Below are 17020 nucleotides of genomic sequence, written 5' to 3'. Positions count from 1 at the left end.
TTAGTCAGTGAATGGTATCAGCAGTGAGAGTATCTCTGTATTAATAGTGCTGGATTCAGATGGAGGGATGACCCCTGACACTAATTTTGAAAAAGAAATGTGGCTCAGCCAAACTCATTTTCATTCAAGTTTTATCTCTTGCTAGATAAACAGTTTGCCTGCCTCTCTGTAGGTCAAGGGCAGACAAACTGGGAATTTGTTTACCATCCCAAATGTACACACACACACACACACACACACACACACACACACACACACACACACACACACACACACACACACACACACATGCATGCATGCACGCATTGACCGAGGACTGGAGTCCATACACATACAAGTCATGAAACTGTGGGGACCTGATCATATATATGCATACATGGCATGCTCAACAAGCATGTAGTGTGTTTGTCTCTAAAACAGGGTGACAATGATTTATAACAGAGAAAAGGAATCAAAGGTAACGGTGACACTGCTCTCTACATGAAAAAAAAAAAAGCACCAGATTATGAGAGAGAATGTGTTTGTAAAGGATTAAACTTGTATGACAGGGTGAAGTACATTCAGCTCTTTCAAAGATTTCTTGTTGATAAAACTGAAACATTTTGAGTCATGTTCAGTAGGTCTACAGTGGCCCCAATATGTATGAATGTCATTATATTACAAAATATCAAACCAAGTAAGAAAGCACATGTATAGTGAATATTACATAGGAATAGTAATTATATAATAATATTGATATAGTATAACATTCTAACACTTAATAGTTGTCTAACTTTATGTAAAATGTCCATAGTTAATGTAATGAACAACACCTGTAGCTACTTTGCAGGAACACCTGTGTGAATTTGAGGGAAACTGAACTCATACATCCACTAAAAATGACTCTGACACCAGTTCCCTTAAACTCAGCATGGGCAGGGGCCAGAAGTGTGTTATATGTTCACGCTTAAAATTGAAAAGTCCCTGGATACATAAAAAGTCCTATGTGGTACCATTTGAAAGCTTAGTCTCTTAGACTCAAAAAACTCCATCACTTTTGCATTTATGTTACACACAGTATATTACGTTCTTGGTTACAGATTATTATAAATCATCAAAAGCTTTCTCAGCTTTCCAACGACATCTAGATTAAGCTTCTAGTCCACTCAGAGGCTGAGATATTCAACAAAACACTGAGGAAGGTGCATGGGATCACAAAGTAGACTGAATGTCTATGGACAAGCACATGGCGAGGGCTCAGCAGCCATAGAGTGCCACCTGATTTGAGATCTGTATATTGTGATGTAAGTAGATTACTTGAAAATGTATGTATTTTTCCTAGTAGTTGCTGCCATCTACTGGAATTAACATTTAACTTTTTGCAGGGATAGAGCAAACATAGCCTGAAACGGAGTTTTTCTAAATTAGCATATTCAGTATAAAAAATAAACATTAAAAATAAAAATGCATGTTCTCATTAGATTGTAAGTATATATAACATTATTTAAGATATGTTTATTTAATAAATAAAATATGCAGCAGCCCTTAACAGGTTAAAATAAATATAAATAATGATAAATAAGGAAAGTACATTTTATTTTATGAAAAGGCCTAGTACAGGGGTGCCCAATACGTCGATCGCAAAGGCAATGCTGGTAGATCGCACAAAATGTAAATTTACTTTCGTTAAATTTTAATAAAAATAAATATGATGTCTTTCCTTCTTTAAGTTTCTGTCTGACTTGCACTTGACGAGTAAATATTGACCAGGCGAGGTTTTGTTTATTCAGTTGCCATGACAACTAGGTTTGCGCATACGCGCCTTCCAAGTACTTCTGAGAACAGAGCGCGAAATTGCGATGCTACTGCCCGGGGCAAAACTGAATGGAATCAGAGAGTTTTGCCCAATACGGGGAGTAGCATCGTATGCGCATGCGCAAACCTAGTTTTCATGGCAACTGAATAAACAAAACCTCGCCTGGTCAATATTTACTCATCATCAGAATAAGGTAAATGCCCTGGCTATTGTTATCTATTGTGCTGTAGGTGTTTTTGGTTTAGTTTTAAAACTGAATGATATCAACATTGAACATTATTATATATATTTTTAATTAATTAGAAGATGAATTCCATGTAGGGATACATGCAGTAGTCCCAACAAGTATTTTCTTATTTTAAATGAAACTGTGTTTTTTTTAGTTGGTAGATCTTATTGAGTTGGTCATTTAAAAGTAGATCATCACACAAAAAAGTGTGGGCACCCCTGGCCTAGCACCATTTGTTTGCAGATCCCACTTGCTTTGTTGTGTTGTGAATGCAAGAGAATTCATACATTTTAAGTGTGACTTAAGTGTCCAAAGTGTCCAAATACCTTTTCACTGTATACCCAGAGATGCTTCAAATACAATATACCTTTCTTGTCTGGGACACAAATACAAAAGTTTGAGTAAGCAAACCCAAACAAACACCCCCATCTCTCTCCCGAAATACAAGATAAAGCAGAGCAAGAGGTAGACAGTTCCATTACAGGCCAAGTCTAAGCTAAGAGAACGACTAACACAGAGGTGGCCACACAATTCAGAGACCATCTGCTGCTATCAAATATTGGACCCAAGCTGACAAGACTTTACATTAAACTTTATCTCATATAGAGAGAGTGGACAGGAGCATTTCTGCAGGAAGAATCCAGAAGTTTTTTCTCAGTGGTTTGCTGGTCATTTCAAGTGAATTTGAGTGCAGTCTCTCTCTCTCTCTCTCTCTCTCTCTCTCTCTCTCTCTCTGGCTTTGAGACAAGATTTAGAGTGGGAGAAAGTGATCAGGTTTCAAATGGTGAAAACACATTGGGCTCTGGAAAAGCCATTCTCACAGAGGAACTCCCTCATGATGGGGGGATTTGGGTATGTATGCATTTTTGTCTCTCCTTTCACAAGCTCAAACTGTAAAACTCTCAACAACAGAAAATATCGTCACTGGTGCTATAAAGCTATTGGAGTTACAAAATAAATAGAAAAGGCTCAGATGTGATGTGATAATCCATTATTAATATGTTGTATATGATGTATTGGCTAGACAACCCAGATGAAAATTCTAATGCTAAATGTTTTTGGATTTCTCTCATGTCTCCTTTAAGTATCAACTTTGGTAAATGGTCTGCAATTATATAGTGCTTTTTTAACCTTATAGGTTACCAAAGCACTTTACACTGTGTCCCAATCACCCATTCACACACACATTCACACTCACACATCAATGGCGACAGAGCTGCCATGCAAAGTGCTAACCAGCCATTAGGAGCAACTTGGGGTTCAGTGTCTTGCCCAAGGACTCTTCGGCATATGGAGTCATGTGGGCCGGGAATCGAATCGCCAAACTTGCGATTGGTAGCCAACCCGCTCTACCACCTGAGCCACAGCCACCCCCAACTTTGTCTCAGATGTTTCTCCTAAAATGCTTTAGGATAAATAAAAAATAAACCGTGTGTGAAATGCTTGTGAGATTACCATACATGACATCTTAGCAGTCACCTCTTCAATAAAATCATTTTTTCTCCTACAAAGCAATTATGAAATGGAAAGCAAACGGAGACTCTGCTTAAATCTCCAGCTTGTCAGATTTTGCTCCATTGAAAAAGACTTCAGTCTCCTCTAGAGTATAAGAAGAGATCTTAACAATGTGTCAAACTATACTTAGATTCCAAAGTCCTAACTCAAACATTTCTCAAACATTTTCAAATATTGAAATTCTTGATAGACCACATTATCTGAGCTATGCTATCAGAATTAATGTTTTAGCTCTTTACTCTTACAGTAGGTCAACATTAATGTAAATTGTATCGCTTTCTTCTTCTTCTTCTTCTTCTTCTTCTTCTAAGCAGTGTCAAAAATGAACTTTTCCATAAAGAGGCAATGATGGCCCCCTGGATTTGAATTTCAGGGGCATTTCTTTTTAGCTTTTTGTTTGTTTTACATATAAGAACACATAGAAATATACTGTGTCAGCCTTTAATGAAATTAAATCGGAATATTTAGATTGATAATATATTACCTTCTACCCATACATTTAAATAAACACAAAAACAATTATGTGATAACGAGTATAACGCAAAGGACTACATCAAATGTTACAAATCCCACATTTTGCCCATAGCCTCTCCTATTTTCTGACCCTGCTCCTGAGGAAATTTAGTAGAAACACCTAAAACAAGTTAAATTAAACATAAGTGAGAACTAAAAGCGTAAGCTCACAGCAATGCAATTTTACTCTGGATAGTGAACTGAAGATCACTGGAACATCAAACTTCTAGATCTGAACCCCTAAGCTATACAATATATTTCTAGCAACACATCATTAGCACCATGTGCTTCATCAGATCTTGATGTTTATTTACAAACCTTCTAAAGACAGTGTCAGCCAAAGAACAGCCATCATCTTATGAAAATAGATAAACAATTGCTCAGGCACTAATGTCCAAACATCTGAAAAATAAATGGGTAACTATCCAGCAGAGAGGGACTAAAAGCAAAGGCACATTTCTCTTTCTCCATTATGGCTGAGTGAGTGCCACTCAAAATGTCCACAACATTCCATTTCTCAGTCTGTAAAGGACACTGATATTCTCTACAGGAATTCATGTGAAATTATACTGTATACATGATACAGATTTACGACAGTGCAACTACTAATAGAATGTGAAAGGGTCAAGTGCATAGATTTGGCTTGAACAATGGGGGGTGGGAGGGGTTGCAGTGTGAAGCATGTACATGTTTCCACTGATCATGGTATAAATATTTGGGGGGTTGCACTTGCTTGTTTCGGAGTCTATGCCCCTGGAAAGTGTTATAAAGTCCTGCAGAAGACCAAGCGCTTCTGTATTCATCTGACCTATTTGGCAGACATTGGAGCTCTCATTTCTGTTAAGTCTGCATGAGAAGACGACAACAGGAAATTCTAATGCAGAATCCAAGCTGTGGTTTAAACCAAAGCAATGAGACTTTCTCATCCTAATATACTGTTAGCTTATATAATTGTCATTTTTCAAAACGGCTCTGTAAAAGTATGGTCATAAAACTTGTTACTGTGTCTCACCAAAAGCCCTTAAATGTATTGTTCATAAAAATGTAACAGCATTTCTGTGTAAAAGCAGGAAGCAGTAATCTGCTGAAATTTTTATTTTCAGTGAGATGGACATAAGCAAGAAGTCGAAATATGTCTGGTGGCATTATTCTGATTCTTTCAGAGTAAAGGTTAAACCAAATAACAATCTCGGCCAGGAATTCCAGACTTGTACTGACCTGCTAGAATACTTTGGTAGTTTTTTTGCTTATTACAAACAGGTTGAATAGACTATGTTTGAGAAAAACATAATTATTTCTATAATTGAGGGCCAATGAAAATGAGCAAAGTTAATTACGCTCTCCTTACTCAGTGGGTCTTATTAACTAATTATTGCATACAGATGTCTTTAATCATGGACAGTTAATGTTACTATAGCAAAACCATGGTAAATGTATTGTGAGTGCACATAAAACTCATTGCGATGAAATGCAAACTATTGAGAGAGATTGCAAAACATTTTAAATAAAAAAATTATTCCCTTCCGTTCCTCTAAGGGACTCTGCGGTTTTGGTCTAAATGTCATCCTAAATTCAGAATAAAATGTAAGTGCAAATTTTTTGATGAATAAAGATTTCTGCGTAAAAGCATTCACACACAGGTTGTACGTACAAAAATATCTGATGAATAAGGACACATAGATACAAAGGAGGGAAGATAAAATTCTTTACTCTGTAGGTTGGATGAGTTGGACTTTTCCGAGGCGGAGGATGACAGGGCCTCTCGAGTTTCGGATCTTCTTGACCTCGCTGTTCTTCATCATGGAGAAACGCTGCACCAGATTGAAACCTGCAGATAGGCCAATCAATCCATTACATTCCCACAGGCTAATAAATCAGTAGTCTGCTAGCTGACAAGACCTACAGTATACAATTTATCAACTCTGCTGTGACACTTTCAATTCACATAAAGCTAGGAGAGGGACCCTATTACTATGAGTATCTATATCTTTCTGCTTATGAACAGAATGTGTTCCTCAGACTGCATAATGGGCAGCTGGGGTTTTATTAAGTGTTACATGAATAGAGATGGCAGTAGATTCAGATAATTATGTAGAGTAACCTCCAGTTTGGCACATTACTACGGTACAGAGACTGTAGTTATTTGCAATATTTTATTAAAACAGGGACCAAGTTGTTTGTGCTGTATACTGTATAGACAAAGAATGGTTAAGCATTTATGTATACACTCTCTGAGCACTTTATTAGGAACACATGTACAGCTCCTTATTCATGCAATTATCTAATCAGCCAATCGTGTGGTAACAGTACAATGCATAAAATCAAACAGATACATGTCAGGAGCTTCAGTTAATGTGCACATCAACCATCACAATGGGGAAAATGTGATCTCATTTTGACTGTTGTATGACTGTTGAAGCCAGACGGGCTGGTTCGAGTATTTCTGTAACTGCTGATCTCCTGGGATTTTCATGCACAACAGTCTCTAGTGTTTACTCAAAGTGGTGCCAAAAACAAAAAACATCCAGTGAGCAGCAGTTCTGCTGACAGAAACACCTTGTTGATGAGAGATGTCAACGGACAATGGCCAGACTAATCTGAGTTGACAGAAAGGCTACAGTAACTCCGATAACTACTCTGTACAATTACAGTGAGCTGAATAGCATCTCAGTATGCACAAGTTGAACCTTGATGCGGATGGGCTACAACAGCAAAATACCACATCGGGCACTTTATTAGGACCATAGTGTTCCTTATAAAGTGCTCAGTGAGTGTACATAAAATTATCAGAAATTTATATTATGTAATCATCTAGTCACCCTCTTATTGCTTGAACACAACATGTTTTTTAGGCAATATTTAATAATATAATGTAATTAATAAATAATTACTTAAATTTAGGTATGTTCCTCACACAAATCTATCATATGGTTTTAGAAGACTTGGGTTTTAGCATACAAGTTATATGGAAATTTCAAGAGCAGCCTGGATATTCTGCTAACTACTTCGCTCAAGCACTCAAGCAATATGAAGGTAAGTAGATGAGTGCAGAATTTTCCTTTTTTAGTGAAACAACCCTTTATTAGAGTGTTTAAAGTTGGAAGTCCATTAGCAGCGCTCTCTACCTGTGATGTTGAGTCTGGCATTCTGAGGGAACTTCCAGTCTTCTACCTGTATTGGTGGGCAGCTGATACCTGTAGAAACAGAGAACCAGTCAAGTCAGTCAGCCCTGTGACCTGTGAAATGTTTTGCATAAAACTATTTGTACAGCCGACTATAAGACATTTTGTCAAAACTTGGTCCTGAGCATGAGGTAAAAGTTAGGCACTAATAGGGAGCTAAAAGTAACATGCTCTTGTCTATGAAAATCACTCTCCCATAATCCCACACTCCATTGTGACAAGAACACTAACAGCTGGACTAAAGGACAACACATGATGGAAAGGCCTAAACCAGCTGAAAAACATTGTGGTATTGTGGAATTATTATTTATTTATTATATATATTTTTATCCCCTTTTCTCCCAATTTGGAATGCCACACAATTATGCAAGCTCTTGCGATAATGTTGACAATGTTTGGCCTGGAAAAAAAGTGAATTGGTATGTTTTTGAATTTAAAAATCTGAATATCACAAAAATAAAGCAGTGTTTCCATCCCATGTGTTCAAGAGAACAAAGTCGGCACTTCCGGCAAAATTGGCACATTTATATTTCATATATAAAAGATGTTGTGTAAAACAGGAAGCCATTGTGGCTCTTTTATTAAATGCAATAAATTACTTGCAGTGTAGTTCATGCAGACAAAACACTCTCAAAAATGTAATATTTGCAAGCATTCTGGGAGCTTAAGTGTGTTATACAATTCTGAGAGATTAAAGCCATCATTTTGACGAAAGGCTTTGTGTCGGCATTTCAGAATAACCAGAGCAACATTTCAGATTCACATGGCTTGTTGAGGCAAAGTCACTTGACTTTTTTAAAGTGCATCTATATATGCTATGTGTTATTATCAAATAAAAAATGTATCCACCTTAAGCGAGCCTATACATTTTTAAGTGCATTTTGGAGATTTTATTTGCACCTTAGTGTTTCCATCCAGCAATTTTTATGCAATATCCCAAAATTCACAAATAAATTCAAGGATGAATCCCAAAAATTGTGTGAAAGAGAGAATTTGTGGACTGCTAATTCTTGAGAGTGAACTCAAAGTAATTTTAATAGAACAATCATAAAATAAAGAGAAATCACACTGCTTGGATGGCACCCAACATTTTGTACACTGAGAAGTTTGTTGGATACTAAGATTCATTGCAAAGGTAATACGTTTGTCAATGGTGAGCTTGTCACATTTTAGCAAACTGAGACTGTTGATTTTGCCCCACAAATAAAGAAATATGTGTCGATTTCTGAAATTTGCCAAACGACAAATTTGAACAGTGTGCACTGGACTTAAGTTCAGGCATAGGACAAGGCACTTACAAATTTAATTGTGTGCTTCTTTTTTCATGTGTCAGAGTGTCTGAGACAAGAGTTTTTAAATCATCACAGTTTGATTGGCTCAAAGACACATACATCAATTAGCGTGCATAAGCGAGTTAGTGCAGTGCAGCAAAACTGTCACATAGACGTTTCAGAGTTTAGATGGGTATGAAAAACTCCAGCAATAAGAGAGCAGCAGCTCCGAGCCATCTCATTGAGGAACTAGCGGAAGCAAGCAGGCGATGGGTTTTCCAACTCATATTCATTACCTGTCAAGTTACAAAGAGATCTTTCTAAATCTACAACACCTGAACCTCTCCACAGCTATCTTAGCACCCACAGATAGGGAGAAAACGTTTCCAACAAAAACTTATCTGACAGATAAAGAATTCATTTTGCATTGTTCTTGCATTTTCACTTTTTGAAATAAGGCAGACTCACTTAAATCATTTTTTTTTCCTCAGTTCTACAAAGCGTCCTGCTTTCACATGTCAAAAAGGCGGAATTAAGATGCAGAGATGTCAGAGAGGAGATCGGAAAGCTGGAGGCGGCTCCCGCTCCTGAGAGAATGATGGGAAGGAAGAGAAGAAGTCTGTTTCAAATGCAGTGCGAACAGACACGTCATCTAGCACTGCATACAGACAGTTCTATACAGTTTGTAGTGGAGTAAAGATGAACATTTCTGGGGTTTAGAACAATTTTATAAATTTAGATTCAGTATTGTGTAATTTACACGTATGTGTAAAAATTACCCTAGTTACACGTCAACTAGGGTAATATCAGTCAGTACATTTACGTGCACCGAAGAAGTTTGATTTGAATCAGAACTTAACAATAATTCATCATTTTAAAATGTCATGTAAATGTATTAGTCCAACTTTTGAAAAGTCAGACTAACAGATCTAGATAATGCTTGTGATGAGGAGGAGGGCATGCCCGGTCCGTGATGGAAGAGGAGGAGTGGTTCTGTCCGGCAGGGGCCGGAGGATTCGGACTCACCCGGGGGTGAGTGGTTGAGGACCAGGTGACAGCATGTCTGTGAGCCGGTGAGCAAGTTCTTCTCTCTCTCTCTCTCTCTCTCTCTCCTCTCTCTCTCTCTCTCTCTCTCCGCTCACCCTTTTCCTCTCCCCACACCTCCCCTCGTCTCTCCAAGAGGTACCCAGGAGGCGGGGAAGACCAGCCGGTGACGGAATGGCCAAAGGGGCAACTCCTCCCCTCCGGTGACGGAATGGCCAAAGGGGCAACTCCTCCCCTCTGGGGGAGGGGGGAGAAAGTCAGTCCCGAGGTTTCCCCAGCCTGAATCTGGCGGTGAGGGTATTTGACGAGGAGGAGGGCCGAGATGATTCATGCCCGGCGCTGAGATGCCCAATCAGTGCAGAGAGATAAAAGGAGGAGCCAGGGATGCCAGAGATAGAGAGATAGAGACGCACACAGCAGTGGGAAATGCATTGGGAAATGCACCCCAAGCTAGTGAGTTACTCGGCAGGTCAATGCTTACCTTAAGTAAATTAGTCAGATGTTGCTTTCTTTTTAAAAGTTCAGCTATTTTCCACAGTGTTAAAAAATTCACAGATATTCTAAATGATGACCGTCATTTTGACAGATAAAATACAAGAAAGCTATTTAAACCATGGGCATCAATTTTCAAATTAAACATCTTTACTGTTGCTTACTGTAGCTCAGTTAAATGTGCATGTAATCGAGCTACAGTAAGCAACAGTAAAATTAAATGGATTATACAAAATATAATATGCCATTTTATAAAATATATTAGGATATGCCATATTTTTTTGCCGTATCTTATTTAAATCCACTTATTTGTTTTATTTTTATCTTATTTTTGTGGTCAATACAAAACCACATAAAAACAACCATATCTGGTTTGAAATCCACCTCAGTCTGATCGGTCAGATTTCAAGTCGGTTTTTTTTCATAATTTGGGATGTGATGCATATGTACATATGTATAAGTATGTAATATTGTCTAGAGCTTTGTCCGAATACACTAATTGTTGCTCACTCTTTCCTCATGTAAAGAACTATGGTATGTGAGATTCACTTCGGTATGTACAGTACACTGCTGAAAATACCAGCATGGTTGGACTGTTTTCTGCCCTCTTATTCTACACTCTCAGAATTAAAAAGTTTCTTGGCATTGTACTGACACATACTGTTTATAATAACTACAGCAATCGATGTAGATCTGCCAGATATTGTCTACACAATCAGAACAAATGGATCTGATTTCATTACTTATAAAATGACAGCGTGGACAGTCAGTACTAAACATAAGATTTGAAAACTAAAACAGATAAATCAAAAACACTGTTGAACCCTTCTGAGGTTCTAAGAAAGTCTTTCACCTTCCCAAAGACACAGTGCAAAGTTTTAATGGTTTAAGGTGTTGGTGTGCAGGAAAAGGGAAAGAGCCATCACCTCGCCGGGAACCAGGTCTTCTCATTAACATTATCTTGAAAGATCAGTAATGTGAAATATTGCTCAGTGTCTTTGCCTACCCTTGGTCTGAATCACTACTTCAGCCTCTGCTCTATTTATCCCTGATTGCATATTGTTTATTGTATATTTTTAGGTCTTGGGGTTGGCCTGGAGAAACTCATTTTGGAGAAAGTCAAGTCACAATAGGGGGTGTGAAAAGAAGTCACACGGATCTGTGATCAGCCCAAGGATACACAAGCTTAGGGTAATTGGAAGTGGTTGAAGATCTGGGAAAAGGTTAGTTTGCTCATGCAATCATGGCACCACTTATGAGCACAGTTTTACATAGTTGCAATGATGAAAATGTTAAAATGATATTAGTAGTAAAACGTACAATGAAGTACAAAAGAGCAAAAAGTCACATACTTTCACCATTACCTTTAACAATGTCTACAATGTATTAGATCGAAAGTGTCAGTAAAGGCTGGTACTTAATTTTCTGTTACCTGTCTGTCACTCACTCGACATAGAGTAGATGAGTTGCATGCCACTCCCCCGGACATACGGGTATAAAAGGAGTGACGCTGCACATCCACATCAGATTTTTTCTTCGGAGCCGAGAGAGCAGTCACAGTGCTGAATTCCTCTGCCGTCTTCATTCATCGCTCCAAGCTGTTGGCACTTTCCAGTGGTTCTCCCCCTCGCACACTGCATTGTGCTGAGCACACACCCCTGGGTGCTTCAGCAGCAGAAAAAGAGCTCACGGAGTGAATAACTTCGTTTATATATATATATATATATAAACACAAATAAAAGAGTGTATTTCTCTTAAAGAGTGGTGCAAACGGTTCACTTCACGGCTGACCCACGATCTCGTTTGGAGCGTCTGACGACGATGAGATCTCGATCGTGGCATTGGATAGAGAGTTTGTCATGTCTGACGCTGAGGACTCGGCTGGACTCCCACCCTCGGGTGCTGCGGCTCAGTTATGCTTGCCCGGGCGGCTGCGAGTGTCGGGCTGGAGTGGAATCCTCCACCTCCCCCGAACCCTCGCGGCTCGTCGATTGGTTCCTGGGGCCGGAGCACTGCTCACGGCCACGCTCCGCCCCTATTCCTTTCCTCCCGGAGGTGCACGACGAGCTCACGCGCTCGTGGCAGGCACCTTTTACTGCCTGCACGTGATCCGTGAGCTCAAGGGGCTACGCAGTGATTCCCCAGGTGGACCAAGCAGTAGCGGTGCACTTATACCCTCCAAACGCCTCCACCTGGTGCAACCGCCCGAGGCTCCCAGGGCCTGTAGGCTGACATCGTCTCTTTGACGGCTAAAGCCTACAGCGCCGCTGGGCACGCCGCCTCCACCTTGCATGAAATGGCACTCCTGCAGTTGCACCTAGTCAAGGCACTTAGAGAACTACACAAGGGTAGTCCTGACCCGGGTCTAATGCAGGAGCTGTGCTCGGCGACCGACTTAGCCTGATAAGTGACTAGGTGTGTATAATCACAACCCGGCCCCGCCCTCCGCCCTGTCACAGATGGTCTTTAAAATATATAAACAAACATTCCAATCTCCTCAACCCTATCAAGAGTGTTGTCGTACTGATATTCAAAACAACAACATGATTGCGAGTGTGATGTTTCTCACAGTGGTACGCCTTCAGTATTTCTTTAAACAAGAAGTTCAAATCAAGTAACTTACATTTTAGGTACATTATGGTGAGCAATTTTGTTTATTTTTGCTCAACCAATGAAAATAGTGGCACTCTAGATGGCATCTAAACGAGATTTAATCCACTCCCCCGTTGAAGAAAAGGTATAAAGACGATGAGCACCTTCACGACGCCATTGCCGAAATGCTTGATAAGCGACTGAGCGCCATAAAACTAAGCATGTCAAGGATCGTTCGCGAGGAAATATCGACGATTACAGCACGATTGGACTCGCTGGAAAAGGATGTCAAATCGTTCGGCAATAGATGTGACAAAATCCAGGCTACGGTGCGGGATGTTAAAAGGGACTCGATTGCTAACAAGTCTTGCCTAGAGGAGCTCCAGGAGAAACTATTTCTTTATGAAGATAAATCCAAACAAAATAACCTAAGGTTGGTGGGCCTGCGGGAAGGAGCTGAAGGAGGGAATGCAATTCAGTTCTTGCAGACCCATATTCCCAAGTGGATTCCAGCTCTACAAGGGAAGACAATCGAGATTGAACGGGCGCACCGCCTCTACGCGAACGAGGATCCCTCCAGGAATAGAACCCCCGGAGACATGGAGCGTTTCATCGCGTCTCTGAGCGCCACTACGGAAATGGACACCACCGCGCCTACAGGGATGCCTGATGAGTAAATTCGGCCTTCTTTGTTTTCTATTATGGCACTTTGAGTAGGGATATAGGTTTAATTTTCGCTGTGATGGACACTCAGGTGAGAGATGCTGATGCTTGAGTAACTGTTGCCACTCATAGTCCGAGTGCATGGCCTCGACTAAATTTGCTTTCCAGGCAGATAAGAGAGGGTGTTCTTCCTCTCTGCAAGCTGCCGATAGTAATTAGTTTTTTGTTTTTTTATTGTATTTAACCATTACAATGTTAGAACTACCAGGGTTTGCCGTTTTTGTTGTACTATTTGTGTTTTTTGGGGGTGAAATTCTTGTCGATGCGTTCGGTTACTATGGCTACCTTTGTCTCATGTATAATTATATTGTGACAGAATGAGGGACTTTAATGTGATATCGTGGAATGTCAATGGTCTAAATTCTCCCGTATAAAGATCCAAATGCCTAGATTATCTTCTTCGCATATGAGCTGACATGGTCCTAATACAAGAATCCCATCTCAAGGCTCCTGATGTTACCCGCTTTCAGAATAGACATTTTAAAGTGATAGCTTTTTCATCGTATAATAGTTCATCAAGAGGAGTTATTATTCTTCAGAACAGAAAATTCCCGTTTCTAATAGAGAAAACGGGAGGGGATGAAAACGGGTGGTTTACATATGTGTCAGGTTCATGGAATAATCTGAAAATAGTTCTCTTCTCAGTATACTCCCCTAATAATTATGATGTAGATTTTTTTCCATCTCTTACCAAATCCCTACTTAATTTTGTTGACTACAACCTGGTCGTAGGAATAGATGCTAATGCAGTTTGTAACCCCTTAATCGATAGATCCCTTGTCTCTGTTCATGGCGATCAGGCTTCGAAGTCGTTAAACGAGCTCATTGCTGATAACGACTTATGTGATATCTGGAGAGTGAAGAATGAGAGCTGTAGAGATTATACTTTTTATTCTGCACGTCACAAATCATTTTCGAGGCTAGATTACATTCTGATTTCTAAATCTCTTACTCATGGTGTAAACCTTATTGATATTTTACCCATACTGATTTCAGATCACTCCGCTGTGATTTGTAATCTATCTCCTCCGATAATTCCCCTAAGCTCCAAAAGGTGGCGTATGAATACAACTCTTTTGCAAAATGAAGATTTTGTAAAACAGTTACGTTCTAAATTATCTCTGTTTCTCAAAGAAAATTCGAGCTCAGCCACTAATCCACAGATCCTATGGGAAACAACCAAGTGTTTTTTGAGAGGAAACTGTATTTCTTTTGCCTCCTATGTAAATAAATCCAGAGTAAAACAATTAACCCGTTTGGAGGCTCAGATTAAATGTGTAGAGAAGGATCTTAAAAAAACTTTTACGGAACAGAAAAGCAGAATCCTGGGGAATCTTAAAACTGACAAGGCGATCTTACTAAAAAGGGTAGAATTTTTGATTCACCATACCAAACAAAATTACTATTTTAATGGAGAACGGCCAGGCAAATTAATGCCGTTAAGGTTGAAACGCAATGAGGCCTTGGCCTCAATAACTGCCATTAAGGACAATGCAGATGTTCTTCACACGGCTCCGGGTGATGTAAATAGGATATTCAAGGAATTTTATGAGCATCTATACAGATCTGAGGTGGGAGTGAATGAACAACCTGTCATTGATTTTCTGTTAAATTTAGATCTACCCCAATTAAGTGAGCAGCAATGTGCTTTTCTTGATTCTCCAATAGAATTAAAAGAATTGAAGGAGGCTTTAGAAGTTATGAATAAGGGTAAGGCCCCTGGTCTGGATGGTTTACCCCCGGAGCTGTATCTGGCGATATGGGATTTGATTGGACCACTCCTTCTTGACTCCATAAATTTTGCTATTGATACGGGTTGTTTCCATAGAGATCAGAACACCGCTCTTATTTCTCTTCTACTGAAAAAAGGGAAAGAACCCTTATGCTGTTCTAGCTACAGGCCAATTTCACTATTTGGTACGGATGTCAAGTTATAAGGTTCTAGCCCATCGGTTGGGATCAGTTGCCAGCTTCCTAATCGCCCACAACCAGACAGGATTTCTTAAGGAATGTTTTGCCACAGATAACGTGCGACGCCTTTTGAACATCATCGACTCACCCGACCCGGTTAATGAAAAACGTGCTATCCTCTCGCTAGACGCGGAGAAAGCCTTTGACCGGGTCGAGTGGACATATTTATGGTCTGCCTTAACGCATTTTGGATTTGGCCCTCATTTTATTCATATGATTCAGACTCTCTATGTTAACTCTTCTGCACGGGTTTCAACGGGGTTGTGCTGTTCGGATGCAATCCCGTTGAATAGAGGCACTAGACAGGGTTGCCCTTTATCGCCCTTGTTATTTGCAATTTCATTAGAGCCCTTAGCGCAGGCAATTCGGCAGGACCATATTATTTCCCCGATTATTGTTGGCGACTCCAAGCATTCTATCTCTCTTTTCGCGGATGATATTCTTCTCTACATGTCTAATGTTTCCTCTTCTCTACCTCAGTGTCTTAAAATATTTAATGACTTTAGCGTCATAAGTGGTTACAAAATTAATTGGGGAAAATCTGTATTAATGCCCCTGTCTGCGTCAACAAATACTGCATTAGCGTCCTCCTCGATCCCAATTAGTAAGACATTTAAATATCTGGGAATTCAGATCTTTCCATCACTGCAGACGATCTCTAAAGAAAATTATAGTTCTTTATTTACTACTATCAGACAAGATTTACAGAGATAGGACGTTATTTTAGTCTCACTGCAAGGCAGAATTGTAATCATTAAAATGAATATCCTCCCTCGACTTTTATTTCTGTTCTCCATGATTCCTTTATCTCCCCGTATAACCTTTTTTAAAGAGATGAATTCCTTGATTACAAAATTCATTTGGAATAAGAAACGACCAATAATTAAACTCTCAACATTGCAGAGAAGATCTGACAAAGGAGGCTTGTCACTTCCGAACTTACAATTGTACTTTTGGGCATGTCAGCTGCGCTCGCTCAAGATTTGGTTACAGGTTGACTCGCGGATCGCCTGGCGGGACGTGGAAGCATCAGCTGTGCTTCCACATCGGCTCCAGGATATTTTATTCACTGGTTTATCAAAGAAAGACCTAAGGTTTGGGAATACAATTGTGTACAATTCTTTTAAAATTTGGCAGGAGGTGTGCAAATTCATGGGAAGTTCATCTAAGTTCTCATCTGAATCGCCGATCTGGTATAATCATAATTTGCAATCCGACAACAGACCTTTTGTTTTTAAGCCATGGTCGGATCAAGGTGTACATACTCTTGGTGATATATTCAATAATCAGGGGTTAAGGTCTTTTCAAGATCTGAAAGAGTGTTATAATCTTCCTGGACATTCCTACTTTCTTTAGGCTGAGAAGCGCAATGCGTGCTTATGGAATACCATGGAACTGTAACTTGGACTCTCACCCTCTGATGGACTGTGTGAACTTTTCACAGACACGAGGAGCAGTGTCATTCATTTACAACAGACTGCTCAAGCACAGCTGCGGAAAGCTCCCCATCACCACGATATGGGAAAAGGAATTAGCTCCTTGCAAAATAAATTGGGACTGGATATGGGACACTACTCCAACAATGTCAAAAAATCTTGCCCATCAGTTAATACACTATAAACTGCTTCATAGGGCTTACGCTACTCCAAATATCTTGCACAAAATGAAGCGCTTGCCTACCCCCTTCTGCTCA

At 39.7% G+C, this 17020-nt stretch overlaps 1 protein-coding gene across 4 annotated transcripts in view; it reads right to left on the bottom strand.

Moving 5' to 3' along the window:
• Positions 1 to 17020, bottom strand: part of LOC127619578 (collagen alpha-1(XVI) chain-like) — a 150378-nt gene that overhangs the window by 79125 nt on the left and 54233 nt on the right. For all 4 annotated transcript variants that reach the window (XM_052092459.1, XM_052092457.1, XM_052092461.1 and 1 more), the window contains exons 3-4: positions 7178 to 7246; positions 5763 to 5880 (exon numbers count right to left, since the gene is read on the bottom strand). In XM_052092459.1, the coding sequence (XP_051948419.1) occupies positions 5763 to 5880; positions 7178 to 7246 (187 nt within the window). The remainder of the gene's footprint in view (positions 1 to 5762; positions 5881 to 7177; positions 7247 to 17020) is intronic.

This window comes from Xyrauchen texanus, chromosome 26 (genome assembly GCF_025860055.1).
Source record: "Xyrauchen texanus isolate HMW12.3.18 chromosome 26, RBS_HiC_50CHRs, whole genome shotgun sequence".
NCBI classification, from domain to species: Eukaryota; Metazoa; Chordata; class Actinopteri; order Cypriniformes; family Catostomidae; genus Xyrauchen; species Xyrauchen texanus.
Note: the sequence above shows the minus strand (reverse complement) of the source record. Positions and strands in the feature narration are given on the sequence as shown.